We start from the raw sequence: 24509 nt of genomic DNA, 5'->3' as shown, positions 1-24509 counted from the left end.
CTCAACCTGACTGGTTTGTTCTTTTTTTACTTTCTCTATAACAGCCATGATAAAATAAGTAAACTTGAACTAAACGGTCGAGTATTTTCTTCAGCTTAAAAGACCTTTTATCACTCTGAAGAAAGTATGCTGGAGTGTTTCTAAACCTTTGGACTCATAACAAGCCACAGATGTACTGCCTTCCATAATACCTCATAAATGACAGATCGGGCCAGCCCTCTTCAGCCGTCGCTCCCATCTGATCATTGCACTTTGATCCTGGGTGCTTTTAGGCGGAAGTCAAGGAAATTTTCTCTCTAAGCCGTGTGTGGACCAGATGAGGGAACTCGGTCACGTTGTGTTTTAAAATAAGGCCAAGATGACACAGGAGCAGAGCTGACACTAACAGGTAACAACTGGCTAAATGTGTGTTGATATTAAATAAATGTTTACCGGCACGCTGCTTTCAATGTAGTAAAGTGAAGCTCATATATCTTCTGTCACACCTGGAGGTATGTGACGGTTTAAAGTTCACTTCAGGATATAAAAGTGGTTGTGCATGTGGTTATTTAAAAAAAATGGTGTAGATTTGTTTTTTAATTATTATCAATACTGATGCAGCATTTATTGTGGGCTGCATGTCCAGGAGCTAAAGTCCACCAGATAGTTTAATAATTATTGTAATGTGTTAATTTAAACCCTGAATTTTTAACCATTTGTGATTGTTTAACTGAACGTTGTCCTCTGTGTTTTATTATAAATGTACAGAAATTAGAAACACAAGATAGCAAACAGGCATGACAATGGTGAGATGATCACAAAAGATCAAAGTGTAGCAGCAGTAAAGGTAGAAAACTGACCTCACTAATGTTACCTGTAAAGACTGTCAGACGTGTCTGCTGAGACAAACCAAGTGTCATTTCTGCAGACAGATGTTTTTTCTTTCAGGTTTGAGCTCCAGTCAAGTGATTCCTGTCTTAAAGCTCCGACTTACACAAGATTGATCATGTATGGAAACTCTGGCGCCTTCTCCTATTTTCCACGGTCAGTGAACTTTGTATTATTTTTAACACTTGAGGACTCAACACTACCACTTTGATGATGAACAGTTCTGTGAAATACTGTTAATGTGGCGTAAGGACAGCTTATCTCCTGGTTAGTGTACTGGTCATTAAGGTTTATTGACATGTAATGTAACAGTCCACTCCACTCCACCTGCCTTAAAAGTGGTTATTCTTCAGGGGTTTCTCACCGGAGGACCTCCCTCAGTCAAGACGGCCTTTCCAACAAGATGACCCCAAGGGTTCTCCACTGCAGAGGAACGGCATGTCCAGGCCCACTGGACGATCCATATACAGTATGTTCACACATAAAAACTGCATTTGTTCAGCAACATGCTCCTCTCTGTGAGGACAAAGTGAGTTTAAAAAATGTTTTTTACATCAGTGCAGAGAAAGGAGTATTCAGAGGCACTGAACAGACAACCAGACAACTTTCACATCAGGGTGGAGGTATGAAACCAGCACACATGCATACAAACACATTACTGACAGCACACTCCTCATCCATGACCCTCCTCATCGACTCCGCAGCACCTGTTCACCTGTGAGCTGGATGGCCAGGAGACAAAAACGTTGGAGGACTGTGTGGCCAGGCTCAAAAGGCTGGACAGCAAAGGTCGCCTGTGGCCTCAGGAGATGATCATGGAGGTGCAACGAGGATATCTGGTGCTCAGTGACATTGAGACCAAGGTTGGTCATTGGAAGAAGAAATAATGACATTGTGTTTGGGAAGCTGAATGCAAAGTTATCATGCATGTAAATGGCCATTATTATCTTACCTTTTGCCTGTGTGCAACAGATTCAGCTAGTAACTGCCTCTGTTTGGTCAATCTGATTCTACAGGCGGAGCTGGAGTCGATGCCCTTGAGTAGCATTTTGCAAACTAAAGCTGTGCTGGACAGCTGTGCTTACAACTCTCTGCTGATGATAACTGTACAGGAGCACAGCAAACGCATCACCCAGGTCTTCATGTTCCAGTGTGAGGAGACAGGGGTGAGTCCCATTTTACCAGAACCAGCAGTAAGCCTAAAGAGTTTGTGACTATTATCTGTATTGTGAGTTTCTGTGTGTGTTTCTTTAGGCCGATATCATTAAGACAGATCTGGATAAGTCAATCCAAAGTGAAGGCAGCGACCTGGATCAGCGCAGAGAGCCCTCTGACATCAGGTACCCTGGAAACCGATACAATCCCAGGAAGGACCAACAGAGAACAGGAACATCATTAACTGCTGTCTGTTGGTGTTTTTAGGATTAATCTTGAGAACATCATCGGTAAACATACACCAGGAGGATACTGGCAACCTGGACCCCGTGCTTCACTGCAAAGGAGGACCCCGTCACCACCCGACCACATGGCCCCACAGTGGAACAACAGAGAGATGGGTACACTGAAAGCACAGCAACTGATGTGTTCATTTTAAATATGCACTTAACTACATTAACAATGTGTCAGCACTGTCATAAAATCTTATTTATTTTCTAATCAGATAATTTTCCTCCACCTCTGGTTTATACACCAGAAGAAGAACCAATGCACCATCCTGATCTTCATGAGTTACAGAGCAGCACAGTGGCTTCAGAGAAAGCAGAAATACAAAGGAACACGGTCAGGGTTAAAAGGAGGGTTAAAATAATTTTTAAAGGTCACTCCATTTGTCTTATCTTTGGGTGTAGACACTCTACAGAGGTTTGATTCATGCTTTCTGTTCATGTCCTCAGGAGATATTAAACCATGTTATAAGTGATATCGAGATCTTCGTAGGTAAAGTGACAACTGCAGCTAATTCACCAACAGTGCAAGAGACCAAAACCAAGAAGAAAAAGAAAAAAACTAAAAAACATGGTAAGCTTCTTCATTGTATCTTCCCATGCAATTCAGGAATGTATGTAATGTAATCTATAAGCACAGACAATGTTTGTGTGTGATTAAGATGATTGTGTTTCTACAGCAGCTGAACCCGTCATCATTCTGCCGTCATTGGAGGAATATGTCTCCTACCTTCAGAAAATCAAATATGGATTCAATCTGCTGGTGAATACTTGTTCTGTCTCCACAGATTACTTACTGACTCCAGTGGTTCTGGAAAGAATTTAGCTGAATTCTTGAATGTGTGAATGGAGCAGAAAACCACTTACGTAATCTAAGAGTGTATTTACTGTTTTACAGGGCCAGTTGGCGGGAGCACTGACTCAGCCAAGTGCTCCTGAATTTGTCCACATCTTCTTCAGTTATCTGAACCAGGTTGGATCGACGTACACTGCTCAAACAAATAAAGGGAACACTTCAACAACACAATGTGACTCCAAGTCAGTCACACTTCTGTGAAATCAGCCTGTCCAGTTAGGAAGCAACACTGATTGTGAATCTATTTCAGCTGCTGTTGTGCAAATGGAACAGACAACAGCAGCTCATCCAGGATGGCACATTATTTTCAACTGGAATATATTATTCATTGAGCTCTAGGAGGTGTTATTTTAGTGTTCCCTTTATTTTTTGAGCAGTATATTTTTACAGTGGGTTTATAGTGCTTTTCTTGACCACACAGTGGCGCTCTTTAATACTTTTTTCCCCATTTTTCCACAGATATTCTCCCTGTATCCCACAGACCTACCTCCCACTGTGCTCTCTCCCCTTCTGATAGAGAAGGCCGTGGGTCTGCTCAGTCAGGTTGTCAACCCAGAGGAGGACCAGCTGTGGAAGTCTCTGGGAGACAGCTGGAACATCCCCAGGTAAGATCTAACCTTTAGCATCTTCCTACATAAGCCTGTTTTACAAAGCCTATGACCTTTCTGTATACAGTCCTCTGATTGTAAGTGGACCTATAGGTGGCTGGGCACGCCCTCACATGGGCAGAGTGCATCTGATCACTGATATGTAAATACAGGCCAGAGGTAATGATGTGTTCATGGCAAAATGGTTGATAAGACTAAGACCTATATTTAGGTTTCAAAGAACAGCATAGGTTTCTGACATGTAGTGATAGTTTCCTCTCTTGCTGCATTCGTTACAGGTCTAGATGGCCAAATGATGACGTCCCACCTTACATCCCAGAGTTCTATGATGGCTGGCAGCCACCACCGCCCGCTCATGTTCCCTCATCACCACCTCCAATGAGGAGGAGCAACAGCCAGCGCTTCCCTCCAGGCCACCCTAATGGTCAAATAGACGAAGGTTATTCACCCAGAGCGTCACTACAACGGCCTGAGGAGGTACACCCAGACTGACCTGCTACTGTATTCAACTATTACTCATGTTGCCAGAAGAAGAAAGCTGTTTTTAAGTGTCTGTTGAAATTATGATCACTGCTACCATCAACCAACATTACACATCAGCCTTTTGCTATGTTAGTTTAGAAGAAAATGATCTTTATTATATTCAGTGCTATCATAGTGCATCTTATGCCTTTCACAGCCAGCAGTCGGCAATCAATGGGGTCCACCATCACAGTAAGCATTGCAACACACACAGGTGTTACTTACGGTACCTTTCTTCAGTTCTCTCTGTGCTTTGTTCTGGTAACGTGTATCACTGTCACAACATGAGTTTGCTGCTGTTCCAGCTCCAGCGAGCCGCCACAGTACATGCATGTCATGTACGACTTTACAGCCAGGAACCCCAGAGAGTTGAGTGTCATGAAGGGGGATGTGGTTCAGGTGAGAGGACAAACACGATGACCATCTTACTGAAAGAGGACTTGACAATTATCCAGGAAGGCTCATGTTTTGGCTTTGTTACATCCAGGTGGAGTCTTTTTGACTAAATATAGACAGATTAGTTCTTTATCGTGCCTTTTTTATAATTATCCCTTATTGTGTGGAGAGGGTTGCCATTCAGATGCTTCGTGAAACTTAAATACTTTACACCACGTTAGTGTGAAGGAGTTCCAGTGTATTAATTACATTCAGGCATGTGAATTGTTTTTTTACAGGTGATTCAGAAAGGTAAACAATGGTGGCTTGTTCGCAACAGACGCAATGAGGAAGGCAACGTTCTTCAGCATATTTTGGAGCCATTGAGGAACCCCATAGATGATGTGCCGGTGAGTTTAGTGTCATACAGTAGCTCTGCTGCATAACCTGCCTAACAGATACCACGTGTAACACTGTCCTTCACAGCGGAGCACTGGTGGCCCTGTCACTCTGGACATGACCTCCCCGCCTGCAGAGGTGAAAGCCTGGCTTGAGTACAAAGGTTTCTCCAGAATGTGAGTGACTGTTACCTTGCATGGTGCAAATAAGATTCTGTAGCACATGGAATAGGATGGTTGATTTTTTTTTTTTTGCCTTTTCTTGGACAGAACTGTCTCCAGCCTTGGCGTGCTGAGTGGAAAACTGCTGCTGGGAATGACTAAGGAAGAGATCAGGACTGTGTGTCCAGAGGAAGGAGCCAAAGTCTTCTTCCAGCTTCAAGCTGTCAAGTCAGCTGTTGCGGTAGGTGACAGACAATATGAAGTGTACTCAAACACAACAGCTGCACATCAGGAACATTTCATTCTGTTTATCTGCAGCTGGCAAGCGAACCATCGAGCCTGTACAACGGACGCTACTAACAACCATCGCTCCAGTCCTTCACATTCGGATCAACAGCTGGAATTAACATCCAAATTATTTCCTGCTTTCAGCATGAATAGAATCTTAATTCTTTTGAAAGTTTATCTGAGGTAACCTCTGTGTTGCATCAATAATTTTTAGTTACATGTTATACTGTAATTTGCCTTTACTTTCAAGTATAGTCCTCCTAATTAAACACTACATTTTACACTACATGATTCACCTGACACAACAATTATTAAGTAGTAATTGTGAGAAACATAAACATGCTGAAGTACATTGCTGCTGTTTCCTGTTTGTTATTTCCTGTACACGGTGTGATGTTAAAATTGAAATCTAAACAAATTCAAAGTCTTGCTTTATTCTGTTATCAATGGAACAAGTGCAACATGTGAAATTAAACTTTCTGTTCTACATCATTATTTCAAAACAAATTTATTTTTTCTCTGGAACTAAAAAACGTTTTATAAATGGCTCCTGACCTACACAACCAAATTGTTAACTGCATATAAAAAATGACAAATTAACTTTTCTCTAGCCCAAACTTTAGTGAAAAGTGTTCTGTTATTTTTCTCTCTGAGGCATACAAGCATCACTCCTTCTTGTATCCCCATTTGGCCATCTTGTTGTTGACTGGATATTTCATGTATCTGTTTGACTTCATGTACGCAGCAATCTTCTCCAGAGCCTGTGATGATCAGACAAACACAGAGAGGCTACAGAGTCAGCTCCACAGACACTACAGAGACTGTACAGCTTTCTACTTCCTTTCAATGTTAGTGGAGGAGGATGTGCGTCAACATCCCTCAACTGTGCTCACCTCAAACCGGTCTAACAGGCCTTTGAGGTTCTTGAAGTCATCCAGGCATGAAGAGTGAAACATCCTGTGCTGATCCAACAGCTCATACATGATGAAATCCACAAAAGTGATCTGTTGTAAAGAAAGGGTGTATTAACATGCAGGAAGCACCATGATGGACCAAGCCAACAGTTCCGAACAATCACACAAGAGATCAATAAGTGTTAATTAACCAGCTTTATAACCTATTAAAGATCAATGGAATAATGCCACTGGATTTTTTTAGGGCTCAGTCTGATGCCATTCTGAAGGTGGCCTACAAAAATATGTCACACTATAGGGAAAATGAAGTCTCAGCACCCTCTGCTGCACAGACTATGTGATGACATTCTTTAGAAATATACCATAATCAAGCTTTTTCTGGTTCATGTTCTTAATATCTGCTCATTATGTGACCTACCTTGTCACCAGCAAACCACTTCCTGTTTCCAAGGAAGTTTGAGAACTGTTTCAGTACACCTGGCAGTCTCTCCAGGTACCCTGGCTTCATCTTATCCTGTTGTCAGACATTTAAGCATTAGTGGAGATTGAGAAGTCTAAAAAGACATTAGATCATCTTCAGCTAAACACTCACAAAGTCGGTGTAGCACATCATCACAAAGCCGTTTCTGAAGTCCATGGCTTGGTTCTCCAAGGTGTCCACTCGCACCTTTTCATCCTCGGTCTCTCCGCCTGATATCAGATCGGAAACGTTTGGGATCCAACTTCTCTGGATCTAATATTTATCATGCATACACACCTGTGGTTCTGTCTTTGGGGCTATACGCATGTTATCTGTGACATAAATCACAATACTCACACAGGTTGTGCTTCCGTGCGATGTATCTCATGATAGCATTGCTCTGAACGATCTTCCTGTCTCCATCCTCCAAATAAGGAAGCTATAGTGGGAGGTTCATGACAAACATCACTATTGTCAGTTTAACCTGCTTCTTATTTACACAAACATTCTTAAGATAAAGTCTCTTACGTTGGGGAAGTCCATTCCAAGTTTGTCCTTTTCATTGAACCAGCAGCTCTTGTCATAGTTTGGAGCTGTGTAAGAGAAATGTGGGTCACATGATTAAACCAGATCTTTGGTTAAACTCTATGATGCCTGTTTGAACGATGGTTGGCCACTACCTTCACCACAGACATAAAACTTGTCCTCGTACTTGGTACCGGTGTACTCCAGCAGGAGGCGGACCGGCTGGGCAAGCTGCACCAAAACAAAGAGAGAGAAATAATATCAACACAACGAAGCGCTGAGGTCTGCACAGGGATGTGACCCTCTTCATGATAAATACCGTTTATATATAAACAGTGGTTTTGTGGGTAAAATGTCAGGGCACCTCCTCTGACGCCTATCTTTTTCCTCCACTCTCACCCCACCCAGCAGAGGCAGAGTGCCACTCACCATGAGTAAACACTTATTGCATATAGAACACTTCACATTTGTTTGTTCACGCACTCCCTCAACGGCTGTGTAGCTGCCATAACAGGCCCCCGCCTGCCTGTGGGGAACCTCCTCCTGTGATTAGTGAACCACCTGAGCTACAGCCGTCCAATAATGAGTCTGTCTCAACACCACCAGGTGGTTTTGCTTTCCCTTTTTTTATGTCAAACCACAATGGAGTAGAAACGAGTTTGGTGATGGGTTGTGTCACACTATCCAGCAATAAGTCAACATAGATGTGCAGCCCGATTTGTTCCGATCATGCCAGTTTGACCAAACTTTCCATTTTTCTTACAGCTATGGTAGTTTTACTCATACAACAATAATTGTAACTGCTTATGATTTTTAAGCCTCAGATTCTCTTTGAGGTTCTGTTGTTAAAATAATAATAACTAAAAATCTAAAACTGGAACTTATATTAAAAGACAGGATGATGAATGAACAACATTTTGGATGACAGCTCCAATGGGACCTCATCCAATCATTTTGGACTTTCTTGAGAGCGCCCCCTACAGACAGGACATTCATAAATGGTCTGGGTTGGACTGTGGACATGTATTGCTTCCTCCTGCAAATACTAAAATGAAGCAAAGGCAATAAGGTTCAAATCTTATGTTGCATTTGTCACTAACAGTTTTTCCAGAACAGAGGATCTTTGTTTCAGCCAAAGGAAAAACACTGGCAGTAAATGGAGCAGATTCCTGTCAAATGAAGAGGCTCACAGTGCACACAGAGAGTGGCTGAGCATTGAGTCAAGATACGTGTTTACACATAAACAAAGAATCGGCTTTTATAGGCACAACACAAGTTCCCCATTGTGAGACAAACAAATCCTAATTTAACAGTGAGATGACCTGTGCTATGACTTGGTGCTAAAAACAAATACAACTTAAGTTCCTGCATCACTGAAACCTTTAATCAGAGAGCAAGGTGTGGATCATTGAATCTCTTAATGTTGCAGATTAGTTTCTCATCACTGCAGTCACTGAGAGGGAGTTTGGGAGTTTTAAAGTGTGCAACAGCTGCAGCTGGATGTGAATGTTGCTGTTAGATAACACAGGCGTCCTGAACATTTGACCACATGACCCTGGAGTGCAGGAGCTCAGAGCACTGCTCTGCTTTGGCCATTTTAACGCGTGTAAACGAGGAGGCTGCTTCAAAGAAGCACACAGTCTAGATAAAATAAGCGTGCAGCGCTGCAGAGCGCAGCTCATGCTGGGACACACACACACAGCCATGTTGGCGCGGTTCCGGTGACATTATCCAGCACACCAACACCATGCGATAAAACTTCACTGTTAACGGAAGACAAACAGAAAGGCAGCGGCGCAGTCTGCGCTGCAGGACAGATGAAACTTACCCCGCGGATGTCCCAGTAAGCCAGTTTCATTGTCATTTTGAGATACTTTCGGAGGCTGGTTGTAGCTAGTGGAGGCTGGTGGAGCTGCTGTGAGACAGACGGAGGGGTGTGTGCGTCTGTGCGTTAAAAGCACCCAGAGAGATGGAGAAGAGGCGGAGCGAGGTGGGCGGTGAACCGGGCGGTCTACAAACCGGTTCCTCGTTTGTGCCTTTAAGTCTGTACGGTGTGTGAATATGAATGCATATAAATCCCACAAATCCACCCTGCGTGATAAACGTAAATGAATGATACCGAGGAATATGTGAGAACGCCCTGCTTTTATCCACATGCACAGTCATGGTGAGGCAGACTTTTCCATGACCCTGTGGGAGAGACACACAATGTGTGTGTGTGTGTGTGTGTGTGTGTGCAGCAACATGCAGTGGCTACACCTGTTACATAAGACTGTGGAAAAGACAAAAGAGCTCTGTGCAAATATTTGCTACCACACAAAAAGAAAGCATCAAAACTTGAATTAGGATCCGGTGTCTGCTTCCCCTAAAAGCATCTGTACTCTTCATCACACAGTTGGGAAGATGGGTGCCACTTTTGTAAAATGACAGCCAGGGACCACTAATAAAAATAATAAACATAAAGTTCATATTTAGGTCTGGTCTGTAATGTGGGAAATTCATCGGTCCATTTTTGTTTTTCTGGTTTTTTTTTTTATTGTCCTCTCTCATATTTGCCAGGAGACACATCCAGCCACAGCGGGCGGCCTGCACAGCTCAGACATGCATGAACTCTCAGAAATGTCAGCACAGATCTCTGATAACATGCAACTTCCGAGCAGCACACAGAAAGCCTTTAGTGCACATTTTCTATATTTAAACGCTCATTTTCCAGCTAACACACTATCAAGAATGTAAGGCAGGGTGTGCACTGTAAGCTCAGTAACACACAAGATGAAGTTTGAACCTCCTTCTCACTTTGACCCACTTCAGTGCATAATGAAGTGATTAGAGACTCACAAACACACAATGCTGTCTTTGTTTCATGTCATTTTTTCCACAGAGCCCTCAGTGATTAACTGCTGATACACAAGTAGTCCTTATTTGTCTAAATAAATGATATACACCTATAACAAGTAGAAAAAGGAACATCCAACATCAATAGTGTTTATTGTTTCACAGACGCAAATGGCATTAAATCATATTTCACAAACAGCACAAATATTCTCTGGAAGGACACATATTGCTTTTGAAATGCAACAAGCAGCCTCACTGACGACAGCGTGACGCAAACGGAAAGCAGGAAAAGGGTTTGTTGAGCTTTCAGTTCTCTAAAAGTTGTTTTCTTCATGGATTTGGCACTGGTTGTGCAAGGAGTGAAGGAACAGATCATCAAGCATCATTATTCAGAAATGTATTTTAAATATCTCCTAGTGTGCAGGACAGATGGTTGCTGGAGTTAGGGTTCAGACTGTCAACAGAAACAAAGTCACAAAATAGGAGTTTTAAGATAGTACAAACAAGGTGCATCACTGCACATCAGAAACAAACGTGCCCTCATGCAACCACGCTGAATCACTGTAAAGACCGAAGAAAGAGGAAACAGCAACAACACTGCAGGAATGATGAAGAGCTTTTTTTTTTTGCCAGTTATACAGCATGAGGTCCTGTCCCGTGGATGATTACTGCAGAACGTGCTGTTTCCAGGTTTTTATTAATGGCTTTTGGATCATTTGGTGAACCTATTTTGTGTAAAAGAAATTATGATAAAATCTCCGCTGTAACCAGAACTTTGGATACTGAGGTCATTATTCCACCGCAACCATCACCCATACTCATTTTATGTGGCTTATTATTATTTTGACTGTACTAATCTTGTGGTAATAAGGAATTTATGTTGCAACTTCCCATCAAAAACAACCAGCCAAGTAAACAGGAAGTAAGGGTTTTGTGTTACTGAGGTCCCTGTTTACAAATTGATGTTATCATCTGACAGCCTGTGTGTTTCTGTGTATGTGTGTTGTTACCTATGACCATAAATAAGAAGAATTCCCTTGAAGTTGGAAATATCTGTAATTGTAAGAAAAAGTGATGACATCAGTGTCCTTAATGCTAACCACAGCCGTGTGTGTGGTCAGAGACTCTTTGAATCTGTCAGCGTTGGATCCATTGGTATTATTGATGAGGTAAACTATGAACCTGAATTTTATTCAAGACATACAGACACTGAACAGAAACACTGAATAAATGTGGGCCAAAAAAATTGTGAAAATATAAATATTTAAAAAATCATGAAATCACAGCGACAAATGAAACAAAGGACAAAACTAAAGGAAGAGAAGATCCTGGGAACACAGGTCCTCTCATACACTTCTTCTGATATGCTTCTATAAATCTATACAAAGTCCACAGGGAATGTGCTGTGGCGCTCACTTCTCAGCCTGCACCGCTCCCACACACAGACTTCCCTCCTCCTCAATGGTCTCCAGCTCGTCTGTGCGAATGGCCTGGGTGATTAAATTCAGCTCCTCACACAGGGTCTCGTACCGATATGCCACACGGATGTCAGGAACGTTGGTGCGCCTGATGTCGTTGCTCTCCTGTCCCTCCTTGATGTAGTGGGGGCCGAGCCAGTAGCTCTTCATCTGATCACACAGTAAAAACAGATTACAGTAGACAGAGGAGGGTGTGGTACAACTGTAAAATGAGATAACCTGTGCTATGATGATACCTTGTGAGAGAATCCGCTCATCAGCACGCTGTTTCTGGCCAGCTCGCACATGTCACAGGAGCTCAGTTTCCACACCTGAGCAGCGATGCTGTACTCTTCCATCAGGGGCTCCTACATGTTAAAACACATGTCTGTAAATACCACCTTAAATCTGATGAGATGCACTAAGGGTCTGGCTGACCTTGGTGAAGTGAAACTGCAGAGGGTCATCTGTAGACAGAGAGACCATGAGGCCTCTGGATAGGTACTCTGGCAGAGGGTTGCGATGGTAGCTGAGGAACAGGCTGTTATTGCTAAGCGGAGACATGGCGATGCCAATCTGGGCAAAGTAGTACAGATACTGCAGTACAGGAGCCTGGAGGGAGACGAGGGAGGAACAAGCAACACAGTGATACACGCAGCCCTGATTTTTCATGAGCTTTCAAAAAGACATGCTACAGCTGTGTATAAATTACACTGCTATTGTGAAATTGAGGTCACACCTTTCTGAGCAGCAGCCCATGGGAGATATTCTCTGACAGCATGAAGCCAGACACCAGGTGATGGATCGGCCCCGCCTCCCCACAATGAGGACGAAGGACAAGTGTGTGAAACCCCCGCTGCCTGCAATGAACACACATACACAGGTAATGGGAGGGTGACTTCAGCTTTGTTTGCACTCAGAAAAGTATTTTGAACATTTTGAACACACACTGCTGCTCCCCAGTGCAGATGAAACACGACAGAAATACCACAGTGGTTTTATCAGTTCATCCTTGAGTCTAAGTAATCCTGTCAGGATTACTTAAGATATCATCAGCACAAGAACAGGAACCTGAAAATCTAGACCAACAAAACACAGATAATCTGCTGCTTTTTTTGGGTGGCATGCTTTGATATGATCCAAGTATTTAAAATAATAAAAAAAACATCAGGTAATCCTTTTGGGGCAAGTTAGTGCAACATATTAAAAGTCACCCTGTCATTTCAGAGTGCAAGATTTACAAGGAATACACAGCAGTGAAGGAACCATTCTTCTAAAGACTAACATGTTGGTAACATACCTGCGCAGGTGGTTCAGCACGGTCATGTTTGCATACATATAGTAGAGGTAGTAGGAATAGGGTGGGTTGTCCTCCTCTGTCCAGTTGACTGGCAGCGGACTGTCCAGGTTGAAGATATGTTGCTCTGGTTTTGATTCATCATCCACACTATCAAAACCTACAACCTGTGTGAGACGGAAGAGAGCATCCATAAAAACCCCTGTGAGGGCTGAAGCCAGTGCATCTGAAGATTTAAACATACGTGTTGAAGAAAGAGGTGCAGCTCTGGGTGGCTGCTGGGGTTGACTGTGACTTCGAACAGGGGCATGAAGATGTTCTCCAGCATTTCCTGGAAGTTGCCCAGCTGTTTCTTGGTGTGGTAGACGTCACTTTGAACAAAGAATAAATACAAATAAATGAACATGAAATGATAGCTTCCGTCTTTTCCGTCTTTTTAAATAAAAGTCATCACTTTTAGAATACTTCCATTAATACCTCATATAACTAAACTTGTTTTCAAAGATGCAGTGTGATGCTGAAATGTCAGCAGCATCAAGCAGGAACCAAGGGAAGCAAATTAATGCAAATTCTTGGCAGCTTATTATTCTGACACACTAGTTGAGGAAGTGCTCTTCTGTTACTCACAAGAGTCGTGGCACCTGCACGAGCCAGCGCACGTTGTCAGAGTAGACCTGATGCTTGACGGCCCACTTGGCCAGTTTGTCCCACTCATCTCTGGAGCGGCCGTAGATCGACAGCCGGAGCTCCACGTTCTGATACTTGCTCTCCTCCAAGTCAGCCATCACCTCCTGAGAAGCAGGAGAAGCAAACAGTCAGCAGAGGGCGCCACAGCATCATACTGTCACCCTGCAGGGATCGGTGTGTGAGGAAGATGATCGTGAGTGCAGCAAGCACCTTAATAATGTGACCAAAGTATTTCCCCTCGATGTAGTTGTCTGTTTTGATGAAGATCTCTCTCAGGATGGACTCACCGATGGGATTGTATTTAGCGTTAAACTTATCAAATCGATGGAAAGTGTTACGGTCCTGCAAACAATTCAAAGGAAATGACACAATGTTGTCCATTTATGTCCACATTCTGGTGCCATTTTTAAACTCCTGAATACTCACTGCATGCATGTCCAGAGTGTCAACACTCAGGTCAAAGGCCGTTAGGTTCATACTCTCAAACACTTCCATGAGCGTCTGACCTTTGCCTCGTTCTACATGCACAATCTCTTTAGGATACTTCTTCATGGCTCTTTTGATAAAACGTAGAAGGTGCTTCTGGTTCATGCAAGACGAAGCGTGAATGTGTGTGTCCACCTGTAAAACAATCCACACAAACAGGAACAAATAGTGGACTATGTTTCTGGGTTACCACTGGTAATTATTGGTTGGGTAAGGAAGAAAAAAGCTCTCAAGTTCACCTTACGGATATTATAAAAGTCTCGATGTGGGACTTTCTTCTGTGCTGCCAGCTCCTTCATTTCATTCAGCAGGATGTGCATCTGGAATTTGGAGCTAAGGTACTGCAGACGACGATAGCAGAAGGACTTTCTGTGGCAGAGACAAACAAGACACAGACAGTGAGTACTCACTGCAGCATGTTTATTTATTTAGGACAGAATCATCTGTTCCAAAATGAGGCAAACTTACACCGGGCCGTTGATGATGAGGGCCATCATCACGTTCATGTCTGCGATGTACTCCTGCAGGTCTGGATACGGCAGGTCCAGCTCTGTGCTCCTGTTAGCAACATGACAACTGTAAGACTCTGCTGCCAACAAAATGTGTGAAGTGGTTTCTAAAAACAGACAGGCATCCTATCACACTGAAGATGCAGCATGCACGCACAAAGTGATTTATCATAAATGTCTCACTTTTCCATAACGTTCCTCGTTGTGTAAACATGCATGACACCATCCACCATCTTACAGCCGTAACCCATGTCGGGTGGCATGCTGGCAGGGTCCTGGTTCTCGTAGGGGTGCGTTTCAGAAGCAGGTGGGTGCACGGTGGCATCTGAGAGGAGACAGAATGTCGCACCGTGTCATGGCTTTGAAGGAGGCGGGCGGACACATGCGAATAAGACCTGAGTTTAACAGCCTACATGTGTTGGCAGCCTGTTCAGGGGTGTGTAACAGATGGATCTGTGAAATCTGTGGGTGTGCACGGGTATGTTTTAACATGAGCGTGAGCATGTGACACTGATACTGGATTATTAATTCCTGTAAACAAGCAACAGAGCTCTCAGAAACCCCTGTTTATGGTTTTATTTTCTGAGCAGAGGCTGTCTAATGCAGCAAATCAGGCCAACAACAGGGATCTGCATGACCAATTTATATTTGCATTGAAATACATTGATTTACACCACATTTTTCTTCGTATATAATATAAAAATGTTCCTGTAACTTGATAATTATCCTGTCAGAGATCTGTGCAGAGACAAGCACCTTGATAAAAGGGCCTGAACGTGGATGTGTACCTGCAGTGACCGTGGTCTCTGGGATCTCCTCCTCATAGATATCGATGTCCAGAGGTCTCTCACTCAGCTCCTGCAGGTAGCGAGCCGTGGTCCTGCAGAAGCTCTGCAGGGACAGACCCATGTACTTTTGTCTGATGAACAGAGCCTTCACCACACATTTAGCAGCATCCAACAGATCTGTGAACGGAACCTTGATGGACAAACAAAAGCAAAATCAGGAGGTGTGATTTGACTGTGAGAAACACCGTAAGAGAAAAACTGTCTCCTCCCTGTGTTTGAAGTGATCTGACTTACCCCACATTTCTCCTCTCCAGAAATACTGACCCGCTGGTACTCCCTCTCTGGAATCAGCTCTCTCTCCTGCAGGTCAGGAGCTTGGCTCTGCTCCTTCATGTATCTAATGTTTGATTTAATAAGCACTTAAAATTACTATTCTAATGGTTTGACAACATTTAATGCTTAATGAGATCACTGCTGACTCACTCAAGATCTGTGGCACTGTCAGTCTTCATGAACTCCTGTTTGGCTCGCAGCAGGATGTCAGGTTCAAACCTGAGGGCACAGAGGCAGAGCTTACACTGGGGTCATCAAACTGCATCAAACAGTCACATCGCCTTCATTTTTCCAAACTTACTTGACATCCTGACTGATTTGTCGCTCAAGGCGGTGACGCCTCTCCTCCAGCTGTTCGATGGGGCTGTCCTCAGGAAACTCGTAGGGGGCGCTCCTCATCTCACTCTCTGCGAGGCTGCGGGAAAACAGCTCCTGCAGGCACACAAACACAAGTTTAAAATAAATCTTAACTTATTAGCATATAAACCAGCGCACTGACTGAGCACTGACCTCGGCAATCTCTTTGTATTTCCCATCCATGGATGTACGCAGGTCAATGGATTGTTTCAAGGCCACAGGGATCCCAGGCAAGGAGTGCTGGGAAGTGAGGAGGTGGCGGCCACCACGGAGATCAACTGCAGATAAACATGGGGAGAATGGGCATATTTAGAAAAAATTCCTCTTCTATAATACACTATTCTCAAATGCGTTAGTTGATAACTTAAAGAGTCAATTCACCCAAACATTAAATACATGTTTAACTAATAGCATTATTTCTTACAGTTAAGTATCTGTAGATGCATTTATCATAGTAAAATCTTTATCTTCTTGGCACAATAATCCATCCCTCATCTGAACCTGCTTCGTCCTGCAGTGCAGTGTCACAGGCAGAGGTGTTGCAAGCTTTTTAAAAGTGTGGGGGATGAGGTTTGTCTGAACAAGACTGAAGTGCACCCAGCGCACCGTAAGTTGAAGAAATACATTCTCTTATAAAGTTATTCTGAAGAAAAGTGTCAGCTACAAATTCAAACCCTTGTGTAGGCTAATAGGGCTTTAAATATTTTTATTTAACCATAAAATGATGAAGTTTAATTTAAAGTATTGTTTGTCTGCATATAGCTGCTCGGTCCTCCTCCTCCTGCCTTTTGCTTTTTCATCATTTATGTCTTCCTCACCTTCATCCTAATCAAAACATTTCAGGAAATTGAATTTATATATATCCATCCACCAGAAACATGTTCAAACACACACATAATTTGACTCTATTCCTTAAATAAAACTAAAATCCTATCCTGAATATATTCACTGCCACCTGTGAACCTCCCTGTGCCTCTGAAACACCTGAAGTCTCCGGTAAATGACTTCTACACAACAGGTGCAGTGATGAAGAATAAGACTTTATTTTCATCCTCAGATTTGGCCTCCCTCAATTAATATGACTTTAAAACGAGGTCAATCCTGCATTTTCCTTTTCTGCATCTTAATGCTACTTGCTAAAAACACAGTGGTGAGTGGGCTAGGACGTTGATAGCCTACATGCGCTAGCATCCTACAGCTCCCTAGCTAACTTTGTTAACAACGAAATACTAGCTGCCGAGGTGAACAGGGGACACGATGGATATGAAGCAGAGATTCCACTGTGATGCAGCGTTCTTCACATTTACTGCCTCACCTTCAGACTTCAGCTCCTTCACAGATCAGGTCTTAGTGTAACGATTTGTTTGCCTCTTAACCCGCCAACTGGCTAGTTCACTGTGATTGGCTGTAAGGTCTGTCACTCAAGCTAACTTGACCAATGTGTGTTGCCTCCTGTACGTGCATAGGATCAGAGAGAGAGCGAGAGAGAGAGAGAGTCTACCGCTCTGCGGGATCGTTCGTTCTCTTTCGCAGACGCCATTCTGTGCACATCAGCTGCTTAGTTACATTAGGTCTCCAAAAACTGTGGGGGATGAAATGTGATTTTAGAAAAAGTGTGGGTGTTGCATCCCCCACATCCCCCATGGCTGCTACGCCATTTTAGGTATCTATACTGGAGTAATTATTTTTCACCTGACTTTTTACTTCTACTCCTTACATTTTCACACAATTATCTGTACGTTATATTCCTTACATTTTAAAAATAGACTTGTTACTCCTATTTTATTTCGGCTTGTAGGAGCCATATGTGATTGTGTACTAGTGAGTCGATTTGTCGATTTTTAAACCCTAGTATCTGTACTTCTACCCAAGTAAGGAATGTGAATACTTTTGACACCACTGATTACATCCCTGCTGTGAAGCAAAGCTGAGCTGAAAGCAGGTCATTCTGTCACCACTGGGGGGTGCTGCACAGCAGCTGATTCCAGTCAGGAAGTCAGCCAGGAAGGATCAGAAATCAGTTTCACTTGCAGCAGCTTTTTCTAGAAGCAGTTAGTGACCGCATTAACACTATACAGATAGACAGAAAATGTGTTCACATTTTATTCTGCAATTTCTCATTTCTGCTGCATCTGAGTGTGTCCCAGTAAAACAGTTCCTCTTTCACACAGCAGTGGAGGTCTGAGCTCAGCGGCTGTTTGTGCGTGAGAGACACAATGGACACATTCAGGTGGACAGCCCACCAGCACGTACACCGGCTGATACAATTCAAGACTCAAGTTTGATACAAACCCTGTTGTCAAGGAAAAACTCAAGGATGGCTCTTGAGAAAAAGACTTGGGACAAGGACGGCTGTGAGTGGCTGCTGGTTGGTAAGGTAAGGTCAGGAAAACAGGGAGGTTAAGCTTTCACTGGTTAGAAAATAGAAACAGGCTGTATTCCTCAGGGTGTACATTTGGATAGATATTAATCTTTCCCCTGAAACTATGCACCTGCCACTGAAATATTCATCATCCTGCTGAATATTTCATCCAGTGCATTCTAGAGTGTCAGTGGGCCTGTTGACCGGCAGTATTTATAGACCACACACACACACATACACACATAAGAAGGTCAAAGCGGGCTCACTGTATAATACCTACAGTCTGCACTGAAGGCTGATTTATTTAACGCAGAATGTCTGAGTGTGTCGGCTCTGTGGGAACAGCGAAAGAGACCAGAGAGACCAATTAACTGGGCCAATTAGGACTCGACAAAAAGCTTAGGTTTAAAAACACAGACAGAGCAGTTACTATAAAGACAAAAACGAGGATGGTTAAATAATTGGCTCAACCACAACTCACCACGCGCTCATCACCTCCCACTTAACACTGTCCAATCAACACTTCCCACTTGACACATAGGACAAGCTTGCCTGCACTACAAGGCGGTAATGTCAAAACACACACAGTACCTCTGAATAAAATGCTTCACAGAACACTGAGGGGGAGGACAAACTTATTTCATAGCTAAAACTTTGATAGCTGAAAAGTTAGCATTTATGCTAAATGTTACACAACAGCTGGAGACTTCTTTATAGAATGGAATTCTTTATTAGAATATTGACATTTTATGGTTTCCAGAGACAACCCCTGTTGCATTTTGGACGTATGCCAGTATCAACATCTGCAGTTGTTTTAGTGTTGTAGGGCTCAGCTTCTAAGTCTGTTCTTCTTCTGGGTACCACTGAGGAGCTCTGGATGCATAATAATGAAAATAATCCCTCTTCTTTAAAGCAACGTTGCACAAACTGTCATCACAAAGTCCACAGACAGATGCTCCTCTGCTAATGAGAATAGGCTCATCTGTGTAATGTGATGACTAGCTAATATGTTGTCTTTGCTGTCACATTGGGACATATCAAACTGTCCTGCAGTGGACAATAACATGGAGGGCAGGAGGTGACCAGTGGCAAAGACATCTATGCTGGCCCACAATGAAGCCAAGCCTACCAGACCCGAAGCTAATCCCCTAATGGCTGCTATATTTGGATCGGTAGCATCTATGGTTACATAAGAACTCATCCCCCCACAGTTGGAGAGCAAACCACTCAGAAATTAAATTCAGCCATCTTTCACTTAGACATATACAACATAATCTGCCCAGCTGAAGGTCTTATTGATCTAATGGAGGTGAGAGGTTTAATACAAGTAGAAACATACCAGATGTCTTGTACAAAACCGAGTTAATAAACACAACGTGCAATCTTCCACCGCTCATCACTAAATTCTGTAACCCAGCCTTAAAACAAAGTCAGATAGTATCAGCTTGCATGGGGACTTCCACCGCATGCATATTTCATTGGCAATACAGATTATGGAGAGTCCAACCCCAGTCCAAGTCAGACCGGATGGTGTGGTGTAAAAACTCCTCAGGGATGTGGTGACATGTGGAAAAATCATCTGAGGCCTACAGACCAGCGGGGGCCAGAGGTCAAAGGTCAAAAGACATCCTGTAGAACTCTATCTATTGAATTGATTTTCTCACTTTTGTCACGACTTCCTAATAAAACAAGCCTGTATATTCAGCATAGAGACATTTGAGCTGATTAACATCCACCCTCCTCCTCCGGCTCCTCTGTCTGTTTCTACCACCAAGCTGGCCTTCCATCATCAACCACTGTCTACCTGTTTCTACTGACTATGCAGATTTCAGCCTACAACAAATGGCAGTGACTCACAGCCTCTATGGCAAATGTCTCACAGTGAAAGCCGTATGTTCTCACTGTGCTACTGAGGAGGCAGGGTTACTAGGACTATAAACAATACCAATACATGCTCACACATAAACAACAGATTGTCTGCCACATATTGCACTAAAAGCCAGATTAAAAAGTTCAGCAAAAGGAGTGGATGGTGGTTTGTGTCCTTCTGCTGACCTGTTTGTTTACAAACCAACACTTTACTTTCATTTTCAGTTGTGGTTCGGCTAGATTTGGGGAAAAAAAATCTAACCTGATGCATGGTTACACATGAGGAGGCTTTACCAGGAAATATAAAAGGAATATATAACAGGGGATTGGATGAACAACTAATCAGATCGATGAACTGAGGAGGAAACATCAAACTGCTGATAGTATGCAGAGAACATTAAACATAAAAGACCAAAATACTGCAAAACCTGCACATAACTACACAGAGCTCGATGCCTGGCAACGTGTATATACGTTTGTGACCCTACAAGTCTTGTCAGTATGGATTAAAAAAGACCTTTACACACAGCATTGATCACATAGTCAAACTTCTTCCATCGAAACTACAGGAGAGAAAGGTTCTCTGTACTGTTATGATTGTTTGACTACAATCTAATCAATTAAATCTAATCTAAATCTCTACTATGCCTCCACTGCTCCTCCTAAGGATGCTTCTCCTCCAGTATAGCTCTCTGGCTCTGCATCAAAGAGCTGACATCTCATATGATGTGTGTTAAAAGTCTTTCTATGTCCACAGATGATTTAGTCTCCGCAGCTGCACCGACTGCATATCTGCAGGCAGTTGATATTTTAGTGGAAATGTCCTTCCTGTGTTTCATGTACTGTTGTCAACCTCTGTCTTGAACCAGAACCAATAAGCAAAAGCAGCTCCAAGAGTCGCAGGTGCAGCACACAGTGAGGCTGTGCTGCATCTTTGTGCGTAGTTGCACAACTACAGCACTCTCTGAAGAGATGAGAAAGCTAGTTTGTGGGACAATCAATCGACACACATTCTCCTCAGCACAGTGAAGACAGCACTGCTCCAGGCTGCTACACAAAGCCGTCAAGGGACATTCAGAGCAGAGTGGCAGTGATTGTGAAAGAAGGAAAGAAAAAGGGGGAGGGGAGGGTTGTTGCTTTTTCCTTTTTTTTCTTTTATAAGGGATGAGAGGGGAGAGGAGCGTACCTGTCTCCTCAGAACCCACGTTAACCAGCAGCTAGCAGGGCCAACTGAGGAGAGAGAGGGATGGAGAGAGGCTGTCCTAGCAGGGAGATGGAGCATGTCAAACAGCAAACAGCCCAGGATGGCGTCTACTGTCCTTTCAGGATGGGATAAACATGATGCAAAGACGGAGAGAAACAAGAAGGAAATACTTCAAACGCTCAGTCAAATGTCAAAGCCCGCAAAACACACATTTGCACATACACAGAGTCAAGCAGTCATCTGTTGTCTTAATCTGTCCCTGTCATACATACAAAGAGCTGGTCCAGCAGATCCATGAACTCCCCCTCACATCCCAGTGTGTGACCCCCCTCTGCTCTGTCTGCCTCCTGGTTCAGGCCAGCTGTCGCTGCACTAACTGCCTCTGGAGCTGATCCTCCTCATTTAAATGCCTCTGACATCTATCTGGACTGTACCACAGGAAGATGAGGAGGCAGGGGGGGAGAGCATGTAAATCACCAGCGGATGTGGTTTCTCCTGCGGAGTATTTCTCTTACAGCACCCCCCTCATGTCTCCGTTCATTGTATGTGCTGTGTTTTGCTGAGGGGACCATGTGTTTGGGATGTTTGTGTCCCTGTGTGTGTGTAAAATGCTGCTGTCTCAGCAGTAAGGTTGAGATGTGGTGATTTTTTCTTTTTGCCCATTGAATAGCAGCAATCTGAAGATGTCTGTCTAAATGAGACCTTGCCTCCGTCTCCCCTCACATGAGTGAAATTAAAGGGCCAGCACGCTGTCCCAATTACAGTTGCAGCTGAAATTTCTGGAACATGCATTTTCTATGCTATAAACAGATGCATCTGCATGACTTAATTTCAGAATAATAAGCTTTCATTGTATCAGCGAGGGCCCAGTTTCTCTGCAGCCATATCTGTTTACTCAACATTCTGTTCTGATGAATGTAAATTTGCTCTAGTTAACAGCAACAAAAGCACAACTTGACTGCAAAAAAATGTGAAAAACTTAATTATTAACGACAGTTCATTGAATTTCTCCACACATTTCAGTTCCATTAAGGACATCCAGTCATTATAGATAAAGACAACAGTACATTTATCCAACTTCTCTACCACAAACAAGACCTCTGACCTTTAATTAAGCCAAGAACAATTTAAAACATGCTGCTAAAATTTCCAGACCAATCTCTGCGTCTCCACATAAGCCTCTCAGAAAGAATGATGCTGATTTGGCTGAATCAACATTACTTTGGTGAGTGTTTGTGCTGCCTATCTTATCTATTTTTGCTCAATACTGTTGAGACTTTTAACTCAGCTGGATAAATTTGCATTGTTAAACTTCTTGTGTAACCACTCATGCAAGTTTTTTTTCTTCTTACAAACATACTATATGAACACATCAGTCACAGTGCATGCTGCTTGAAGGAACGTTCAGTGTTCAGAACTATTTTCAGTCAGGAATGTAGAGAGAAAGGAATGTGTAGGAACATCAAAACAAATGTAGTCAAAAATAAACTACAGATCCAAATCTGCTGTAAATGACACCAGGCCCCATTTAAGCAGAACAAAAGAAGAAAGTAGTATCAATGATATATTAGAAGTGAAAAGATCTAAAGAATTGCCCATCAGGACCATTATTTCAAAAAACAACAGCATTCTGCTAATGAATGCTAATTACATCAAACCCTTTTGAAATGAACCACACATGAACTTTACAACCATTCCTAACGACACCCTGTGCAACTGTGTGGCTTATTGTTGTTATTGCGTTTCATGAGACAAAGTATGAAGCTACAACAGCAGGCTGTATAACAGCAAATGTGCAATGCTTCATGAAAAACATCCTGGCTATCATGACACCATAGTGCAACACATTCTTTGTCCTTCTGACATTAAGAAACTATTCAAGCAAATTAAAGTGCACCACAGATTCGACACAAGGCACTCAAATCTGAAGCTGCTTTCAAAATGTCCAATCTATCCATCCATCATCTGAACCAGGGTCACAAGGAGCTGGAGCCTATTCCAGCTATCTACGGGTGAGAGGCAGGGTTCACCCTGGACAGATCAGCAGTCCATCACAGGGCTAAAAGTCCAATCCAATTGTTCAAAATAGACATCAGTGTGGCAGCATTTATTCATCATCAGGCTCCCTCTGATGGTTGAAAGCAGCATTGCACACACATACAGCACACAAACAAACACATGTTCACCATGGTGAAAACAAAAATAAAGACACAACATAAGATGGCAAATAGCAATGACAATTAGTTTTGTGTAAAAAGATTGTTAAATAGTTCACATTATAAAAGCACAATATTCTCTGAACTGAGATTGATTAATCTACCATCTATTTCTTGTTGTCTTGGGATAATCATTATCAAGTGTAATTCTTAAAATTGTACTTACCACGAGTCAAAGAGAAAAAGACCTATAAGACATTGTGTAATTTCAGTGTGCAGATATTTGCTTTACTCTAGATTATGTCCACCGTAACATGGACTGAGGCAACTGCCTCTTCACAGGGTGAAATATTACACATCAGGTCACTCCCCCCTGATATCTCCTGCATCCACACACCAACAAGAGATGGTCCCACCCTCAGGTCACAATTAGGTTACAAAAACATTTGAGAAATTACTTAATGCAAGGTTGGAGTGACAGGGTCTCTCTCTGTCTGTTCATTACTGTATTTGTTGATTACACACACTGTGACATGTGTGGGCATGTAATGATGACAAGGCATCACAACAAGGAGGTGTAAACAAGATGTGGGCAAAGTACAATGTGTTCAAAGACCCATAGTCAGCTGATGTTACAATAAGGATGATTGGAAACAATCAACAATTTAATGTAATATTGATTTGCTTCTGTTTCTTTAATCAAACTTCACTGCTCTCCTGTTCACGACAATGATCACAGTGAGTTTATAGGA

General features: G+C 42.8%; 3 protein-coding genes across 6 annotated transcripts; 1 reads left to right on the top strand and 2 right to left on the bottom strand.

Moving 5' to 3' along the window:
- The first annotated feature begins 257 nt into the window (after window positions 1-257).
- On the top strand, window positions 258-6010 carry eps8l3b (EPS8 signaling adaptor L3b). 3 transcript variants are annotated; one of them, XM_028409188.1, is made up of 20 exons: window positions 258-388; window positions 928-1023; window positions 1221-1336; window positions 1426-1490; window positions 1572-1730; window positions 1884-2033; window positions 2122-2207; window positions 2290-2423; window positions 2561-2646; window positions 2760-2883; window positions 2990-3072; window positions 3208-3282; window positions 3625-3770; window positions 4052-4250; window positions 4453-4487; window positions 4601-4694; window positions 4970-5080; window positions 5157-5245; window positions 5339-5471; window positions 5549-6010. In XM_028409188.1, the coding sequence occupies exons 2-20, from the start codon at window positions 986-988 to the stop codon at window positions 5588-5590; spliced, it is 1965 nt and encodes a 654-aa protein (XP_028264989.1). In that variant the 5' UTR covers window positions 258-388; window positions 928-985; the 3' UTR covers window positions 5591-6010. The 3 variants fall into 3 exon arrangements, with proteins under 3 accessions (XP_028264989.1, XP_028264987.1, XP_028264988.1); XM_028409186.1 differs by having other exon boundaries at window positions 2528-2646; XM_028409187.1 differs by having other exon boundaries at window positions 290-388; window positions 908-1023; window positions 2528-2646.
- Window positions 5937-9403, bottom strand: LOC114438088 (glutathione S-transferase Mu 3-like). Its single transcript, XM_028409189.1, has 8 exons — window positions 9246-9403; window positions 7573-7648; window positions 7421-7485; window positions 7250-7331; window positions 7025-7122; window positions 6851-6946; window positions 6412-6522; window positions 5937-6279 (listed from the first exon to the last, which is right to left on the bottom strand). The coding sequence occupies exons 1-8, from the start codon at window positions 9279-9281 to the stop codon at window positions 6184-6186; spliced, it is 660 nt and encodes a 219-aa protein (XP_028264990.1). The 5' UTR covers window positions 9282-9403; the 3' UTR covers window positions 5937-6183.
- A 1229-nt stretch (window positions 9404-10632) lies between these two features.
- ampd2b (adenosine monophosphate deaminase 2b) lies at window positions 10633-24068 on the bottom strand. 2 transcript variants are annotated; one of them, XM_028409183.1, is made up of 19 exons: window positions 21874-21946; window positions 21584-21711; window positions 16320-16444; window positions 16111-16241; window positions 15960-16028; window positions 15771-15873; window positions 15477-15666; window positions 14872-15013; window positions 14648-14737; window positions 14419-14548; window positions 14120-14314; window positions 13904-14035; window positions 13634-13797; window positions 13251-13377; window positions 13010-13173; window positions 12449-12569; window positions 12148-12321; window positions 11967-12077; window positions 10633-11880 (listed from the first exon to the last, which is right to left on the bottom strand). In XM_028409183.1, exons 3-19 carry the CDS (start codon window positions 16347-16349, stop codon window positions 11665-11667), a joined length of 2289 nt encoding a protein of 762 aa, XP_028264984.1. In that variant the 5' UTR covers window positions 16350-16444; window positions 21584-21711; window positions 21874-21946; the 3' UTR covers window positions 10633-11664. The 2 variants fall into 2 exon arrangements, with proteins under 2 accessions (XP_028264984.1, XP_028264986.1); XM_028409185.1 differs by lacking the exons at window positions 21584-21711; window positions 21874-21946 and adding an exon at window positions 23984-24068.
- Between the last annotated feature and the right edge of the window lie 441 nt (window positions 24069-24509).

The sequence above is a fragment of the Parambassis ranga genome, chromosome 7, assembly GCF_900634625.1.
Source record: "Parambassis ranga chromosome 7, fParRan2.1, whole genome shotgun sequence".
Classification (NCBI taxonomy): domain Eukaryota; kingdom Metazoa; phylum Chordata; class Actinopteri; family Ambassidae; genus Parambassis; species Parambassis ranga.
The sequence above is the reverse complement of the archived record's forward strand: the minus strand, read 5'-3'. Positions and strand labels throughout refer to the sequence as shown.